Source organism: Lampetra planeri, chromosome 17 (assembly GCF_965212315.1).
Source record: "Lampetra planeri chromosome 17, kcLamPlan1.2.h2, whole genome shotgun sequence".
NCBI lineage: Eukaryota > Metazoa > Chordata > Hyperoartia > Petromyzontiformes > Petromyzontidae > Lampetra > Lampetra planeri.
In genome coordinates this window covers 5,352,822-5,370,117 of record NC_136123.1, presented here as the reverse complement: position 1 = coordinate 5,370,117, position 17,296 = coordinate 5,352,822, and the positions used below count along the sequence as shown (strand labels likewise).

The window sequence follows — 17,296 nt, the reverse complement described above, 5'->3', positions numbered from 1 at the left end:
AAAATATATCTGAACCTGGCACAATGAATATAAAAAAGACATCATCCACTGATCTCCACTGAATGGAAAGTCAATTCATCTCCCCTGCCGCCTGCACTATCAAGAGGTATCTCCCCTTTCCACGTTCAAGTCAAGACTCAAAACTTTAATATTTTACTTTGCCTACAATTTATTTTATTCTTATTCCTGAACCACATTATTTTTGAGCAGTGACGTTTTCTCCACTCCAAGACCTGCTCCTGCTTGGGCTGAAGGGTCATGGTGGGCGGGTCGAGCAAGAACGTCGTCGCCTTGGCATCATTTTGGAAGCAGAAGGTGACATTGGCCAACATGGGCGAGCTGTTCTGGATGTTTAGCCTCTCCATGTTCTCTGGATAGCGGCCATCCTTGTACCTGCCAGTCACATCCATACAGAGAAGATCTTATGTTCGGCACAATCCACATTATCGTCATAAACTCTTTACAAAATATTCCAGTGAAGTCCATGCCCTCCAGCATTTATCACGACAACTACCTACCTCTCTCTTGTTTTTCCGCAGAGCAGGGGTCCAAACTCAAAGACGTCTGTGCTCAACACAAACTGCTTGTGCACAATCTCATTAGGTTGCACAGACTTCTTCCGGTGAGGGAAAACAATCCTGCATGCGACAAACAACAGGGAATGTGAACCATTGGTAAAGCGTTTATCCAAAACAGACTGGTAAGAGTTCACCGTTCCACACTTCTGTAATGGGTTCCGGAGACACTTGTAGACGTAACTTCTTTATTACAATACAGCACTCCATTCAGTCGTCATACTCTGTTACAGCCTAGGTACACAGCCTAGGTACACAGCCTAGATACACTACTCTGGCTACGCTCTGGGGTCCTCCGGCTACAACTACCCTAGGGGAGGCTATCTGACCCGACCGAGCCAAGGTGCGGGTCTGGACTCTGGCTTCCTCGGAACTCGCCCTTACAAGGACGTAGAGCCGGGAGTCCCAGAGTCCCACCACTGGCCCTCACAGCGTCCCGGCCCTCACAAGGACAAGCGGGATAAGGGGGTCCAGGGTCCTAAGCTGGCTGGCAGGTCTTGGGTCTTGAGCTGCGACTGGCCTCGATCGGCCAGGGAGCTGCCCTTTTATGCCTCGTCCCCAACGAGGGGTGGGGTTGTGTGCGCCCCAGATATCCCACAGAGCACACACAGCCCCCCCGTTGGTGGCGCCAAGGGGCTTAAGCGTCTGGGTTGCCTGGGATCGTAGCGCCTGGCGCCGACGCTTATCTGCCTAGGATCCCAAAGCCCCCAGCAGCCCCTCCCCTCTTATGGCACTACACTTCAATGAATCGTCCCATTTCAGGGTAAGAAATTGAATTATGAACGAATTATACTTAACACTGTGGTGCATATAGCATCTCTAGTGGCCACAGGGTTGCCATGAACCAATTAGAGACAATAAATATGAATAAAAAATAATTATTAACGTGCATAGTTCCATACATGTATTCTGAGTGTGAATATACATTTTTACGAATAAATTGTTGGATCGTCACATGCCTAAACAACACAGTGCAGGTTGCACCTTCCCATTTAAATCTGACATTTAATCAATGTGTTTTGTTTGTGTACTATAATATTTGCAGCTAAATAAGCTTACAATTTTTCTTACATTTACATAGGGGCTTGATATATCACTCACCGCGCGACAGATGAAGTGCATTTAACAAGAATGCAAGCCTGACTCATTATGACAGAAAGCAGAATTCTATACGTTTATTTTCAATGCTAGCAGCAGACCCCATTACGACATTGGCTTTGCCCGGCTTATTCTTCCATTTCACAGCTGAGTCGGCACCTGGGGTTCTGGCTGATCCCTGGGAAGGTGCAAACGCCGCGGCAGTAGAGCTGGTAGCGGCGACGAGTACCCAGCACCTCCAGGTTCAGCGTCTCGTCGAACTGATCCGCATCGTTGGCAGAGAAGCTCACGTGCAACTCCACCTGACTGCCCGCGTCGACCACCCAGCGGAAAGTCTTCAACCTGCCGACAGCCCCCCGTCAATGTAAGGACGTGCGATCACGAGCAGGCGTGTCTCACGCGGTGCGTTGCATCAGCAACCGTGGCCATGTAAAACTCCACCCTATGCCTACACCACGAATGCAGGGACCGTGGCTGGAGACAGTGTCGGGTGTACGTGGGCCTTGCTCACCTTGTTGCACGGCTTTCTGCGACTGACGCTTCGCCTTGCTGCGTGCTGCCCATCTCACCATCCACCTGAGCGCTTGTGGGCTGGCCCAGAGGTTGTGGGGGTGACCGAGTGGCGCTCTTTCTCTGTGGAGATCGAACCTTCTCTCTTGCGCTGTCCAGTTTGTCCTTGCTTCGACCTTTGCCCCTGGTAGGCGTCGTGAGCTCCTCCTGGTATGGCAGCCAATGATGTAAGTCACATCACGCAGATGTCATTTGGTCTGTCCTGATATTAAAACTCATTTTTCACTCCTCTCCAATTACAATTGTATTGTTTTCCACTGCAGAGTAGGACTTTGTCATTTCACTGGGCAAAACATACGCTAACATAGTCTGAGACATTTTTTAAAATAAAATGTACGAAAGCAAATGTTGTCCTGAATATGATACAAGTACTGTGAGAACTGACAGTGACGGTAAGCAGGTTGATATACAAACCCAGGAAATAAGGATCAGCTTCAGTGACAATTTGATTAAATGACCCACGTCATGATTAATTAAGCATGTGTTAATCAGCTAATTCAATTATTAACACTTACTACCAGTTAACTTCCATTAGAAACAGTGCAATGTAAAATTGGTTTGTGAATATGTAACATTATTTTCAAGTTGCAGATGTACAAATATAATTTGATACGTGTACAGTATTTCACATGAATTAGGGCTTATTAATATATATTATTTACACGAAGTGCAAAACCTAGTCTGTAACATTTTTATTTAAATTCCATTAACTATTTCATGCACTACGATGGCATCAATATTAGTATAGGATGCCTTGAAAGAAATAGAGTATTGTAACGAATAATGTAATGTATTATTACATGATGAAAATTGTGGTTCTGGATGCTAAAAACACAGCTTAGCTTTAAATTACCTTGTGCTCTAAACCCACATTGCAAAGAGGCCAGTATCACAACAGAGGTGTCAACAAAAAAAAGTAACACATTTTTTACTGTTTGGCCATGTCGGGTGGTGGAGGGTTACGACACATTTATAAATAACGCGATCTGACCAAAAAACCTATATTATGAATAATGTTGGTCGCAAAAGCCTACGTGTTAAACAGAGGTGGCATGTTCAACATATTCCGAATATGGGAGCCGTGAAAGTCTTGGCACACAGCTTTCCTCTTATACCAGTGTTTCTCAAACTTCCCTCCTCGCGGCTCCCCTCCGTGTCGCTTTCCATGATTTAGCTTACACCCCTTTGCATATCCACTGTTAGACGAAGCCCCTCCACTGTGTTGGTCATGGTGGTGGTTTGACCATGCTGGTCAATGCGGATTTGCGAAGAGGGGTGCAGAGGACTCGTTCGGATATTGCGCACCATTGACGTTCGCTGTGGTGAAGTCAGGTGGCCGTGTTCACGGCACAGTGCGATGACCACAGCGCTATTTCTCCACCCCGATATGTTCTATTCATGTGCAAATCAGTCCGCTGCGTGTTGCATGCACCTGGCGGCTGCTGATCACAGTACGCTGCACCTTGGGGGGTGAGGAGGACTGGGGTTTGAGGAAAAACTGCTCTATACATTGACGATACACCTACAATAAGTGGAGGACTGGCTGAGTTGGGGTAACGTGTGCAGGGCGCTGCTTCCTCCAGCCGCTTCGTTAAGAACGCCTCTCGGGCAGCGCATCATCATCTTATCTGATGTAGATTTGTATAGCTCACTTGTCCAAGGTGCTTTACAAGATTTATAAAATTGTACGTTCGATGATAGTTGTGTAGTTATGGTGACAGTTAGGAGGGCAGGTGGGAGCGGTTAAGGAGGTGTAGGGGTAGGCCTGGTCATAGCTGGGGGAAGGGCTGGGGCAGGGAGTAGCAGCAGCAGGGTGGGCAAGGGAGAAGAGATGGGGCTTGTTTTAAGGGAGGAATGGAAGCAGGTCGGTGAAAATGATTGTTGCATGTGCAGTGGGAGTTTGTTCCAGTGAAGGGGAGCAAGAAGGCAAAAGGAATTAAAGCGAGACTGGGCGCAGGGCTACGGAGGCACAGAGAGTGACGGTAGATATTGAGGACGGGGTTGAACATTGTAGGATATTAGAGAAGCAAGATATGGTTGGGCAAGACCATGGAGGGATTTGTACCTTAATACAGGGCTCGGGCTCCGGCTGAATCTCTTCATTTGGATCTTTTTCATCCATGCTCGTTTCCTCCACCGCCTCCACAAACTGGAAGCGCTCGATGGGTTTGGGAGGTAGGCCCTTGCGCTTGCCAGGGAACGGCACTACCGACAGGGTGACCGGTGGTGGGATAGGGGGCCCACTGGGACCCAGGCCCAGTCCGTCCAGAACCTGCCAAGAGAAAAGTCATCATCATCATCATCATATCAGCAAGAGTCATAAAAGTGCAAATGAAAAATGATATGAAGACATTCACTGGGAAATGGGCTGAAATCCACACTTGTAGGATTCTTAAGATGACACTTTCTTTTTCACCTCTCAGTACTCATTCATTTGTAGTGCAGTTACATATTTTTGTGCTGTATACTTAATACATTAAGCATCACCGTGGTGTGCATATGGTGGATGTTGTAATTGACACTTACGTAAACAGAACTAAACATGGTGTTTAGGGTTCCATTGTAAAGTAATTGTAATTACTTTTAAAAACAAATAATGACTTTCATATTCGTGGAAATATGATCAAATCTACCAAATGAATGCATTGACCTGTGTTGAATTTCTGTCCATGACAAAAAGCAGTTGCAAGTGATAACTTAACCCATGGTCAAACAACCCCAATGACTGACAGTATTAACAGGCTTCCATTCAGCAATGTAATGATGGAATTTAAATGAGTGTATTTGTTATATATATAAAAAATGTTACACGCATTATTATCTCTGTGTTATAGATGCTCATCGGCATAGCACATTTTTAAGGGGTGTTAGGGGAGCCGCCGGCGGGCACAATCTGCCAATATGGTACCGGCGGTATTTTTATTAAAAGCAGGGGAAAGGTCAAAGGGTGCCTCTTTACTTCGTCCACTGAGGGCAGCAGCTCTCTTGCCAGCAGCTTATCTGCAACGGGTTCACGGGGATCCGTGACCTCCAGCGCCACATGTGGGATGCCCAGCGCCGCCTTCCGTAAGCCTGGCCGTTCCTGCGCCACCCTTTCTGAATCGGCAGAGCCGGGCGCCGGAGTCGGCTCGCCTTTCTCATCGCTCCTCAACTTCTCGAGCCGCTCCCTCTCGGCCTTCTCCCGCTGCTCGACTCGCTCGCGTTCACGCTCCAGTCGCTCCCTCTCTCTCTCCCTCTTGCTCTTCTTGCCCGACGGTGGAGGTTTTTCGTCCTCGGCTTCGAGGACGTCCTCTGTCTCGGGTGTGGGCGGGAGCACGAGTGTGCCCTGCGTGCGGTCCCAGAACTCCAGCAGCTTTTGCACGTCTTTCTGTGACTGCTCGTATGCCTGCACACATCCACGTTTTAATTTTATTATCTACATTAGAATCAATGTAGCAGACCATATACAATGTTTCCCAATGAAGTGAGTTGCGTTCTCTCTAATTATTAGGAGATCGCATTAAGTTCCCAATTCGGCGTGTCAGATCCTCTCCGGGTGAAACGATTTCAATAACAAGAAATGCGGATCAAAAGGAAAAAGGGGGGTGCAATGGGAATGTTTGTTGATTAAATCACTTTCCACTCTACAACAACACCAAGATAAAGGGACTAGCAATCTAGGTGAGAGTTAGAAATTATCTGAACTGACGAATGAAATGGGAATCTAATTTTTTAAACAATTGAAGGACTTGACAAACATCGTGTAACTCGACTGTTCTCAAGATACCGGAGAGACCAACATGCTTCATGAGACTGTTGTTTTTTGGTAATATAGTGCTATCGACATGTACGTGCATCATGCAAAACTTGCACGACATTACGCTTTTCAAACCTCAATTTGCATATTTACTATAAAGCTCCAATCTTATTACTATGTTGTCAAGAATATTTTACTGGATGCTGACCAACATTGAATAATTCCAGCAGTTAGCATTTCAACTACAGTTGAAAGAATGTTATTCATATGATTAAATTATATCACTGAGAATGTATGGTGATTCATTTCAACTTTGTCATTAATGCAACAACCACTTGATGGGTTTATTCCAGCCTTCAAAAAGCATTATAATGGACAGGATTGACGGGAAATAATTAAAAGCATTGCATAATAAATCAGGATGTTCGGCTGAATGCTCCCACACTACAATGAATCAATCATTAGTGTGAATTAATTAAATAACTATGGATGTACAAAAGAATGGACTGGACTCAAACTTAAATGAGATAAATCATATATAAACCAGGGCAGCGCTAATCGCCCTTAAATTAGGTTTGATTTTTTAAGATAATTATTGCATAATCCAACAATGAGGTTCAGAACTTTCACAACTCTCATCTGGCAGTGCATCAGCTTGTGTCAGATAACGCACCTATAAGAAGATAACGCCACTGAACTATATCTTAAGTCATTTTAAGACCTCTTTACTCATGCTAAGGATACATACACATTTTTACATGCCCTGCAAGGATTGTTCGTCAATTGTCAATCCAAACAAATTTATGTCTTAAGTATTAGAGCTGTAATAAATGCAATCTGGTGAAAATGAAACTTTAATATGGTTTAGTGATAGGTTTTTACCCTTTCAACTGGTACAAAAACTGACACCTTTATACAAGGCATCATGTTTGCAATAACCACAACACAAGCAGTCAAAATGCAAACAAAAAGAAACAACTCTGATAATGATAATGATATGCACTGTCCTTGAAGTTGATTGGTCCACACTCGAGACAGCTTTTCTTAAAAACAGCGTACTATCAGAGTATTGAGAGCTCGGGGTAAGAATTTACACTATGAGACCTCCTTTTGGCGTCATCTGGTCCAACACCAATGGAGACTAGGCTCTAAAAAAAGCTGTCTCGGGTGTGGACCAATCAACTTCAAGGACAGTGCATATCATTATTATTATCAGAGTTGTTTCTTTTTGTTTGCATTTTGACTGCTTGTGTTGTGGTTATTGCAAACATGATGCCTTGTATAAAGGTGTCAGTTTTTGTACCAGTTGAAAGGGTAAAAACCTATCACTATATTTTGCCACTGGTAAAGGAGGTCTCATAGTTTAATATGGTTGTTTTTGCGTGTGCAGTCAATAAAGACTGGGTTGACACCATCAACTCACTACATTTGGAAACCCAATGTAATTATGGGAGGTTGCCTGGATTTGTGCCCAGTAACTCAGTGGTGTTGGCCAAGTGCTCTGACATGTCCTTAGTCCCTTCAGCCACTCAGCCGCCTCGATCTCTGCTCTCACCTTGAAGCGACGCTCAAGTTCCTTCTTCTCGTCTGACGGGTCTGGCTCGCTGATGGTGGTTGGTGCTGGCTGCTGAGCGGCGTCGCTCTGCAGGCATAGCGCAGCTCCCTTGTGTTCCTTCCCCTTGTTCTTTTTGCGTGTCCCATCCTCCAAGGCCTGGGACTCGGACCGATCCACAGCAGATGACACCTGCTGGACAACAAAAGAAAAACCACTTCTTTCAATCCTTTGCTCACAATGTCATGTATACATGTTGACGCCCGTACGGTGTTTTGTGAGATCCGTACAGGTTTGAAAGTAGCTTGGCTCTTCTTCTGTGCCGTCTGATCATCCCGATTGATGGCGTCTTTCTTTCCCTTGCGTGGCTTTCTGTTCTTCTCCTCCTCCTCCCTCTGCCTCTCGAGCTCCTCTTCCCGCAGACGTTCTAGCTCCTGCTTCGCTAGCCTGTCAGCCTCCTCACTAGCCACAAGGAAGGATGCGAAGAGGCAAAACGCATTTCAGCAGACTGCATAATCGGCAGCTCACACACGTACAATGACTGTCCCCTGCTGCACTTACAGAGTTCCGCTGGTGATAAAAGTGGGACGCGTGTCTAAATCTCTAAAAATATGAATGTTAATTAATAAACGACAACTAAGCAGGGGGTATTTTGAGGGATGGTGCTGACCAAGCCTTGCGCTCCTTGAGGGCGGCCAGATGCAAACTGTCCACCTCCATCCGCTTCTCATCTGATAGAGCATTGTACTCATCCTCGTCCATCTCTTCCAGCCACCTCTTCTTCTCCTCCAGCCTCTGCACCAGCTCTGCCTCTATATAGGGTCAAACATTGCGCAAAGCTGTCTACATGACTTCATTTTGACAGGAGGTGCTCCAATCAGGCACATCCAAATGCGTGTTGAGTGCAGTATTATTTATCAACCAAAGATACATTCGTCGTGTCAGGATGAAATACACAGTTACAAGCTTAAACTGAAAGCTGTAAAATGAGACATTTTATCATCACCGTCAGCAATAAATCGATCCACTGCTGGATGAAGGCCTCCTTAATCCATAGCCAACTCTCACAGTTTTGCAATGCGGCAATCCGTCAAGCCCCTACAAAGGACCTGTTTTAACCGCTCCATCTCTGCGGTGGGCGCCCCTTCGGGCACGTTTCCTCTCTGGCTGCCACCCCAATGTCAGCCTCGACCATCCGCCATTATCCCTTCGAGCGACGTGTCCCGCCAAAGCTCACTGAATGTTTAAAATAAAATAATCATAATAAAAAAAACTATACAAACTGTATTTCCCAAGATGCTGTGTATAAGGCCAACAAGGGAACACAGCTGTTCTTGTTGCACCGGTGCCCCTGACCTCGTTTCTTGAGTGCGGCCTGCTCGTTTGCCTCCAGCGAGGCCAGATCCTGTTTGAGGTCCACCAAGAAGATGAAGCGGCGATTGTTGAGGGCCTTCAGCACCACGTGTGCCGCGCTCGCGATGGTGGCTGCGTACAGCGTCTCCAGCCCGTCCAGCACCACACCTCGGTGGCAGTCACTCAGCTGCGCAGGACAAACGGGAACCGGTTTTCCACGTACGGTATTCGCTCGTTCAGCTTGAGGGATACGTTCCGGAGATACTCGTGAATAGAAAATTTAGCGGATAATGATATTGGCTGGTGAAAAATATTTTCAACGAATTACCTTAAATGAATACATAAGTAAGGTATTAAATACATGAAAATTATCATAATAAAAAAAAAAATTAAATGTGATTATCATCAACATAAAGTAAATACGAACGAACTTACCTTGAATTATAATGATGCTAAACATCACTTTATCTCATCACTTTCTCACATCACATTCTCTCTCGTAACTTTATCGCATCACTTTCTTTCTCTCTCTCGATCCAGTCGTGTAGAGTTCCAGAAGCGATTCACGCGTAGCCAAAATAGCGGAGAGCAAGGTCGTGAATAGCGAGGGAATACTGTACGCAGAAGCCACAATGCATCACTTTTATTGTCAACGACCGTTGCAACAGAATGCATGATTAACAGGTGCAGCCACAGTGATCCAAACTATTTCAAAAGCGTGCATGATTAAACAGATCAGCCGGATTTATGAGTGTTATAACTGGGCTGTGAGAAGGTTGATTGATTGATTGATCCTCCGCTCCTCAGCGATTAGATTAATTGTCACAATTCGTGTTCACAATGTGATTGAAGTATTGATTATTTTGCCACTCATATTTACTATCTCACTTCGGTATTTTTAATGCAACTTAAAAAAAAATCCTGAAATATGCATGAATCGAAAATAATTAATGTTTTCATGCACGTTTCAATGCACATATCGTGGGCATAAGACATTATTTCAATGAATAATCGATGTTTTGTTGCAATCCTAAGAAAAGGGGTGCCATGGTGGCAAAATGATAACTCCCTTGCCTGGTATACAGGTCGTGGTTTCGATTCCGTCCCTGACGCCTTTATATTTGGATTTTGCATTTTCTCCCCAAAATTAGCAACATGCGTTTAGAGTATTTGGCTGCTATACATTTCCACATGATAAGCCACTTCGTTGAGCTATCATTTGTGGCCAGGCCGCTTCTGAAAAAGAGCTATATAGCTCAGTGGGCCTTACCTGCTAAAAAACATAGTGAGTAAAAAATAGCCAATAGCTAAGAAGGGTCAGCAAATTTGTGACTATGAATCAATATTAGTTTGGAAAGCTCAGACCGTCTTAGTGTGACGCGAGCCTGTAATTGTCGCCGCTTGCTACAGCCGACGAGTCTGCGATGAACCGGTGAGTACGGTGGGAGCGACCTGCAGCCTCTCGGCGAGGATGTCGATGAGCAGCTCCTCGGGCAGCACGCAGCTCAGGAGGCCGTCCTCACCCGCGACGCTGGCGCTTACGCTCAGTCGACGCTGCAGCGGCGCGCCCACCATGGACACGCTCGGAGCCTGCGCGCATGGGGACACGGGGTGGTACACACCATGGCTGCTAGAGGGATATCTCCTCCATCCCTGTTCCTGCAGCTGGGCGCGGGTGGGTGCTTTCCAGCCTTGGCAAGCTCACCTTCCGTCGGGGAAACAATTAGTTCGTTAAAGACATAGGCTAACACATTTATGCAGACGGGCTGCTAATTTGTTGATACGGTACATTTGTTCACATGCATTACAGTACAGCGTATGCAGCATAATTTGAAACTAAATTTTACAGCAGACCTAAAATTACAATTTTAGTTGACATTCATGATCATTTATAATGTACATCCCTTTGTCTCCACAGACTGTGTTGGTTATGGGGGTTGTTTGACATTGGCGAGGGGGCTCAGGACCAGTTAAGATATCACTCCCCACTGATGTTAGCCATGGCTGGGAATCAACCTCTGCTTGCCAGGCTTAAAGGGCAGTGCCAACAACTGCACTAACAACTGTGCTATCACTCCCCGCTACATTCATGATAAAGATGTCATTAACCTACGCATATTGACTTAATCCAACATTATTTAATTTTACATTGTACATTGTTAAAAGGTGTCACAGACACCAGTCATAATTTTTCTAACAATTAGTTATTTTAAACATACATTTCCCAAAACTGTACTGATACCCCAAGTGACTGCTAGAATTTCTTAAAAAGCCTGCAGCAAAAGAAAATGCCTCTCCTTAAGAGACAATTCCCATATTGACGTGCGTATTCAATGTCCTCCTCAGTGGCGGGATCCCTTACTCTCCTCTAATGATGCCACAGCTAGATGAGCACCTCGCATCCAGACCTGAACCATGGCCAGTCTTTCTCAATTCCATATAACCCTAAAGCAAACAAAACAAAGGCGACCTACAGTGCCACGCGAGTGTATGGGACTTATGAGGGCCACATTCGGGGGTGAATTAATTCCCAGGAAGGATTTCTTGCGGGGGCTGTTTGGCATTATTATCGGTCCCCAACCTTCATATCCAAAGCTCTGGCCATGCCTGCCACCGGTCATTATAACCTCTATTCCCTGCTCAGCGCCCTTCTCCCAATTCCTTTTGTAGGCGGTAGCATGGAATAGAACAGCACCGTGAACAAATATAGGCAAGATGCAGGTTCCAAGCACGCTTTTTACAGTGGATAAAATTGTGCCGCATTTTACTACGCATCCTGATTTGTTTAGGCCAAAAAAACTACAACATGAGTATGCAACATGAATGCATTTCGAGTCTGATTCACAAATATGTGATAGAACAGGTAAAAAAATATCACCTCCGTGGTTTATCTCATTGACGATGATGGAGACATTGGAATTTGTTTACTAGAAATCAGAAAAAGGTAAAATTGTCTCACCTGAATCAAGTCCTTCATGCAAAAATGTCTGGATGGCACAAGTGGCAAAATTCTTGATACCATGTAGCTGTATAAAATCAGTAATTGTTTTAAATTGTCAAAGTTTTGTTCAAATGAATACAATACAATATGGATTTATATAACATCTAAATTTGAGTTCATCTCACGTTGCTATATAGAAACAGTGGTATTGTATATTTTATATAGAGGCAGTTAGTCATATCGGGAGCAAAATAGGAACAGGAGAAGGGAGCTTCAGATTATGTGGACAGCAGAGGAGAATGAGCAACCTTTCACTTTCAAAGGTTGGTTGGGGGCTTCATTAGAAATCCTTAGTTTCTGGAGTGGAGAGTGTGTGGAGGGGAGCAGAGTGGGATGAGAATCACTGGTCCACACTGTTAATGTCCACAGTGGCTCTCTCAGTGGGACCTGCAGACAGAGTGGGTAACACCAACAGCACCTGTGATCCAGTAGGCTCGGAGGGCAGCGGTCGCATGGCGACGCTGTGAGCCTCGGCGCGTGACTTTCCCACGATCGTGCTGCCCTTATGCCGTATGGAGATGGACGATGGTGCTGTGCGGATGTCTGCCCCGCCGACGCCAGACTCCATGCCATATGCAGAGTGCTTGGCCACCGCCTCCATGCTCAACCCCCCCATGCTGCCGCCCACAGTTGATAGTGCCGGGGTCGCTCTTGATGGTGCACTCGGATCTGTAAGGCCAGCAGCAGCCAATAGGAGGAGGTTCTGTACTATCTCATTCATCCAGCTGACTTCCACTCATGTGTCAGCTCATTTAGCCATCTGTCTAAACACACGACCAATTATTCATTTGGGCTGAACACAAATCCATTCATCCGTCCATCCATTTTTTCATTTGCCAAAAAAAACAGACCATTCTAGATTTGAAGTTTTCGTCACTGCAAGGATCCATATTCTTTGGTTCTTTCGGTAAAGTCACGTAGGTGAATTTTTTTTTTTTTTTAAATCACGACGTTTCGATTGCAATACAAGCAATCATCATCAGCTGTGACAACCACAGGAAATTTTTTTTTTACTAAAGTGGGAGAGATGCCGGGGTTAGGGCAGTTATTTAACTGATGAGAAAGAGACCAGTTAACTCATTCATACACCCACTCATCTATCATCGCTCTAAAACACTTCCATCATTTCAAATCTATATCTATACATAAAATCCATAATTTAAACCATTTGCAAACCCTATGATATGCTGAAAATGTACATGAGTGACCTTCAAATCTAGAATTTATAGCTAATTATTAAACATAGGACATTGCTGTAATCCAGAGTATTCCAGGTAGAGTTTGAGAAACTCCCAAACTTGATGGACTGAGGTAGCCAGAAGATGGCAGGGCAGTATGTGAAAAACGCTCTTTAAAAGGGAACTGAAAAAAAATCCTGAAAGAGTCTTGGACGTTATTATTATATACATTTTGCAGGTGAGTGTAATGTGTCGAGTTAAGTAACTCTGGCCCAGCAAACCCATGAATTGCCACAATCCAAGGTCACAAAGTGGTTCAATTATGTATTCTTTTTTGTCTCGATTTTACCATCTCAATTGTATTGTTTCTCATTTCTCTCTCGTGTCGGTGCAGTTTTATTTTCTCCGTTCAGTAAAATGTAACATTAGTATTTAATATCAATAAAATTTGTACAAATTGTAAATATTCGACTCTTAAAAAATATATAAATCTATACTCTTAGGTTTTTTCGGAAAAAGTCACGTAGGTAAAAAATTAAATTAAAAGTTAATAAAAGTAATAATGGAAATTATTAACTTTTAATTGAATTTTTTACCTACGTGACTTTACCGAAAAAACCTAAAAGTGTGAATCCTTGCAGTCACGAAAGCTTCAAATCTAGAATATAAATCTATATTTCTTCAATATGATGCATGCATCTTGGGTGTAAAAGTTTACTTTGAATAATTAATTGACACATCGTCTTAACGCCTGCGAGTAAGGCAGGAAGGACATTCCGTTTTCCTTCGGGAGGACGGACCTTCTTCGGCCTCACGCACGGCCTTCCGGTGTGCAGCGTCGGCGCAGAGCTGTCGCGCACGCAGCCCGGCCACCGTGGTGCCGCTTGATAGGCAATCCAGCACCACACCATCCAGCGTGAGGCGTGCCGCGCCATACCGCCGCGCCAGCCACACCGCTGCACTTGTCTTGCCTGCCACGCACGCACATGCGCGCACGCACACACACACACGAATGTACAAAGCACTGCAGTTGGAAAGGATCCGTCTTATCTTGGTGAATCACTGGGATAAAGTACTGCTGATGCTGGCATTGAACACTCAGGAATGATGTCTAAAAATTATAATTTAGTGTCCTTTGTCAATCCACCTCCCCACTTTTGTCCTTCCAGCACTGTGTTTAAAAAATGGTGCCAAGTACAGTGCGAGCCCCTACCAGAGCTGGGCGCCCCGTGCACCACAATGGCGATGCCACGCCGGTTCTGGGCGGCGCGACCTTCCGGGGACAGGTCGATGCCCAGGTGTCGTGCTAGAGCAGCGGCCACGGGTGTCAGCTCCAGGTCTCCCACTCCACCGTTCGCCCTTCCTTTCGATGCCTCCCGCTGCTTCCCTGTGCCATACAGACACACACGTTGAGGAATGTTGTTAGTATGTAGTGATGGGCAGCTTTGATTCGGCTGGCTGTGGCCAACTGATGAGTCCAAACAACAACTGAACATATACTGATTCATAATTTATTTTTTGGGTAAGTTTACGTAATAATCTGGCCAAAATATTGCGGTACATGTAACCCTCTACCAGCTGACAGAGCAAAACAAATGAAATAGTCACACATACAAGCATTTAATGCGGCAATTATTATTTCTTCAGCTCACCAGTAAGCTGAATAATAATTCTCATCAAAATATTTAGCAATTAAATATGACATTTCACCTGACACTGCGTCAAGCATCCTCAAGTCGAAAACAAAGACAGACGCAGAAAACATACTGCCTAATAAAGTGTCTTACCTATAAAAGGTTCATTTGAGATTTTCATTTAAGGTCAATGGTAGTTCAAGTCTGAGGATGGATAGATGAATTTCTAATTAAATATGTGCCTTTTAAATTAACTATTGATTATTTAAATCAGATTAAAAAGGAAAGAATGGGGGGGGGGGTAGAGGTTAAAATAGCTTATCAAACACACTATATATAAGCAGATGTGACATGCATAGACTTTACAGTAATGAATGGCAAGGGACTGAATATTATTGATACGTATTATTATGCGTATCAATGGTAGAATTAATATCAAAGTGCCCTCTGAAAAGGTTGCACCCCCCCTAATTACCATCACTGTCCTCTCGAAGCCCTGGTGGGACCTCTCCGTTCTTGTCGCCCTTTGGCGAGCCGATCCCCTCCAGCCGTGGGACGACGCTCGCCTCCGTGGCCGGTGGGCCCGTCGCGCCATCCTGATCGTCCGGCTTCACAATGGCCTCACTTTCATCCTCCTCTCGCAGTGCTGCCACGCGTGCAGGCGACATTGAACACTCATTTGGTCGCGTGCTCGTGTTTGCCGAAACCGAAATCAGTCTTTCCGCTTAAAACCTAAGATATGTTTTCATCTTGCTTAAAATCTCCTTAAATCATAAATTATTTGAACAATTTTGGATGGCAGAATGATATTAAATAAAATAAAATTACACTCAACTTCATCCTATTTTATTGGTTTAATTTAAACGTCTTAACTGTAAGTTAAGACGTTTAAATTGTAAGTTCCGTGTGGTGAGCACATTGAACTTACAATCCGGAGGTCGGCAGATCCATTTCCGGAGCACGGCAAGTTTGAAACAGCTTTATTAAATCCCCCACCTCTTCCAAGATGTCTGGCCAGCGTGCAAGAGTCAGACAAATACATTCTAGAGGTGCTCTGTAGCTCCATCGAGTGGAGTGGCATGAGCAAGCTATTGCAGCGCTGACTCTTTAGCTTCTACTTGAGCCTTTCTTTAAATCTAGCAACCTCGGCAATGCTCTATAAGTATTGATGCAACATGACAATTGTGGGTAAAACATTAAAAACACTCCGATGTGAAATTATAACTACAAGCGAATCATAAGGACAATATAATTCATGTAATCATTGTCTTGAGGATTCGAGATGCATGGTGTCTGCACCTGTGCTCGGCCACGTGGTTTCTCCGTTGGGCAGCTGTGTATCCGCTGCTGCTTCCCCCTTTTTCCGGAGCTTCTCCTCGTAGTCCTGGAGGATCTCGGGGGGCAGCTTCTCACCCGGCAACCGTGGGGGCAGCAACAACACTCCATCATGGTACCCCTTCACGTGACGCAGGATCTGAGCATAAGTGTCAAAATACAACAACAAAATCACAAAATTAGACGTGGCCAGGGGGCCTCAGGGGTCAAAGCACTGGGCCCGGCAACCACTAAGATTGTGAGTTCATAGCTGGGTGTTAGCCAACTGTGATTAAACCGGGTTAACCCTTTTTGTACGTCATCGGAATGGCGTACGTGTACATCATCAGTTTTTCTTCCGATTCCGTTCTGATGACGTACGTGTACGTCACTGATGATGTATGTGTACGGAACGGAACCAAAAAAAAAAATAACTTCCCGAGGCTCCCACAAGCCCACGGCACTATTACGTTAACCACTTTCGCGTTCCGAGATTAAACAATCAAGTACTCTCTACTAAATTAAACATCTCAGCATTGTCAAACTGTTGTAAAAAGTGACATAATGCGACCACCGTTTGCAGCGGAGGGGGGTGTTAACACTATTCTTTGCCAAATCAGCAGTGGTGTTGACACATGACAGAAATGTGCGCACTCAATTTTTGCGGTGACATATGACAAGGCACAGATGCCAATATTCTCCAGACAGAATACACGACGACGACACTGTTGCACACAAGGAAATAGTCCCACCTTCTCCTCCTCCAGGTACTGCGTGTCAAACTCGAGCGAGTAGAACTCGATGGGGAAGGGACAGGGGTTGCGCACGGTGACGTGGTGCGTGTCCCCGGTGCTCTGTGGCAGCATGGGCGTGAACTCCAGCACGGTGGCCGACAGCTCCAGCCGCGGCTCCAGCCCACGGCCCAAGGCAACGAGGAGCACACGCCGGCTGCTTTGCGCGATGCGGAGTGCCAGCCGCTTGCAGTAGCGTTTCTGCGGTGCAAATCGAAAACGGAATATTGTTCAGAAACAGATAAAGATTTCGATTTAAAGCTTTCGTGACTGCAGGGATTCATCTTCTTGGTTCTTTCGGTAAAGTCACATAGAATGTAGTACTAATCGCATATCTGCATTTCCCATAAATATGCTAAATTCCTCTTGATATGCAAATTATTTTGTCAAGGCGCTCTTCCCCCTCCATCCCAGCTTAAATAGACGCTCCAAGCCTGGGGTGTGTCATTCAGACTCTGTCTTCTCGACAGACCTGTTCTTCACCTGAGAACGGC

The 17,296-nt window shown here is 45.1% G+C and overlaps 1 protein-coding gene across 2 annotated transcripts in view; it reads right to left on the bottom strand.

The window, feature by feature from the left end:
• HYDIN (HYDIN axonemal central pair apparatus protein) overlaps positions 1–17,296 on the bottom strand; it is a 126,853-nt gene that overhangs the window by 38,096 nt on the left and 71,461 nt on the right. The window contains exons 36-52 of one of the 2 annotated variants that reach the window (XM_078601931.1): positions 16,764–17,003; positions 15,997–16,171; positions 15,173–15,343; positions 14,277–14,450; positions 13,864–14,034; positions 12,304–12,554; positions 10,337–10,474; positions 8,888–9,071; positions 8,202–8,343; positions 7,822–7,993; positions 7,535–7,726; positions 5,203–5,628; positions 4,309–4,515; positions 2,185–2,390; positions 1,833–2,015; positions 519–638; positions 234–393 (exon numbers count right to left, since the gene is read on the bottom strand). In XM_078601931.1, coding sequence (XP_078458057.1) covers positions 234–393; positions 519–638; positions 1,833–2,015; positions 2,185–2,390; positions 4,309–4,515; positions 5,203–5,628; positions 7,535–7,726; positions 7,822–7,993; positions 8,202–8,343; positions 8,888–9,071; positions 10,337–10,474; positions 12,304–12,554; positions 13,864–14,034; positions 14,277–14,450; positions 15,173–15,343; positions 15,997–16,171; positions 16,764–17,003 — 3,312 coding nt within the window. The remainder of the gene's footprint in view (positions 1–233; positions 394–518; positions 639–1,832; positions 2,016–2,184; positions 2,391–4,308; positions 4,516–5,202; positions 5,629–7,534; positions 7,727–7,821; positions 7,994–8,201; positions 8,344–8,887; positions 9,072–10,336; positions 10,475–12,303; positions 12,555–13,863; positions 14,035–14,276; positions 14,451–15,172; positions 15,344–15,996; positions 16,172–16,763; positions 17,004–17,296) is intronic. The other variant, XM_078601932.1, reaches the window with a different exon arrangement.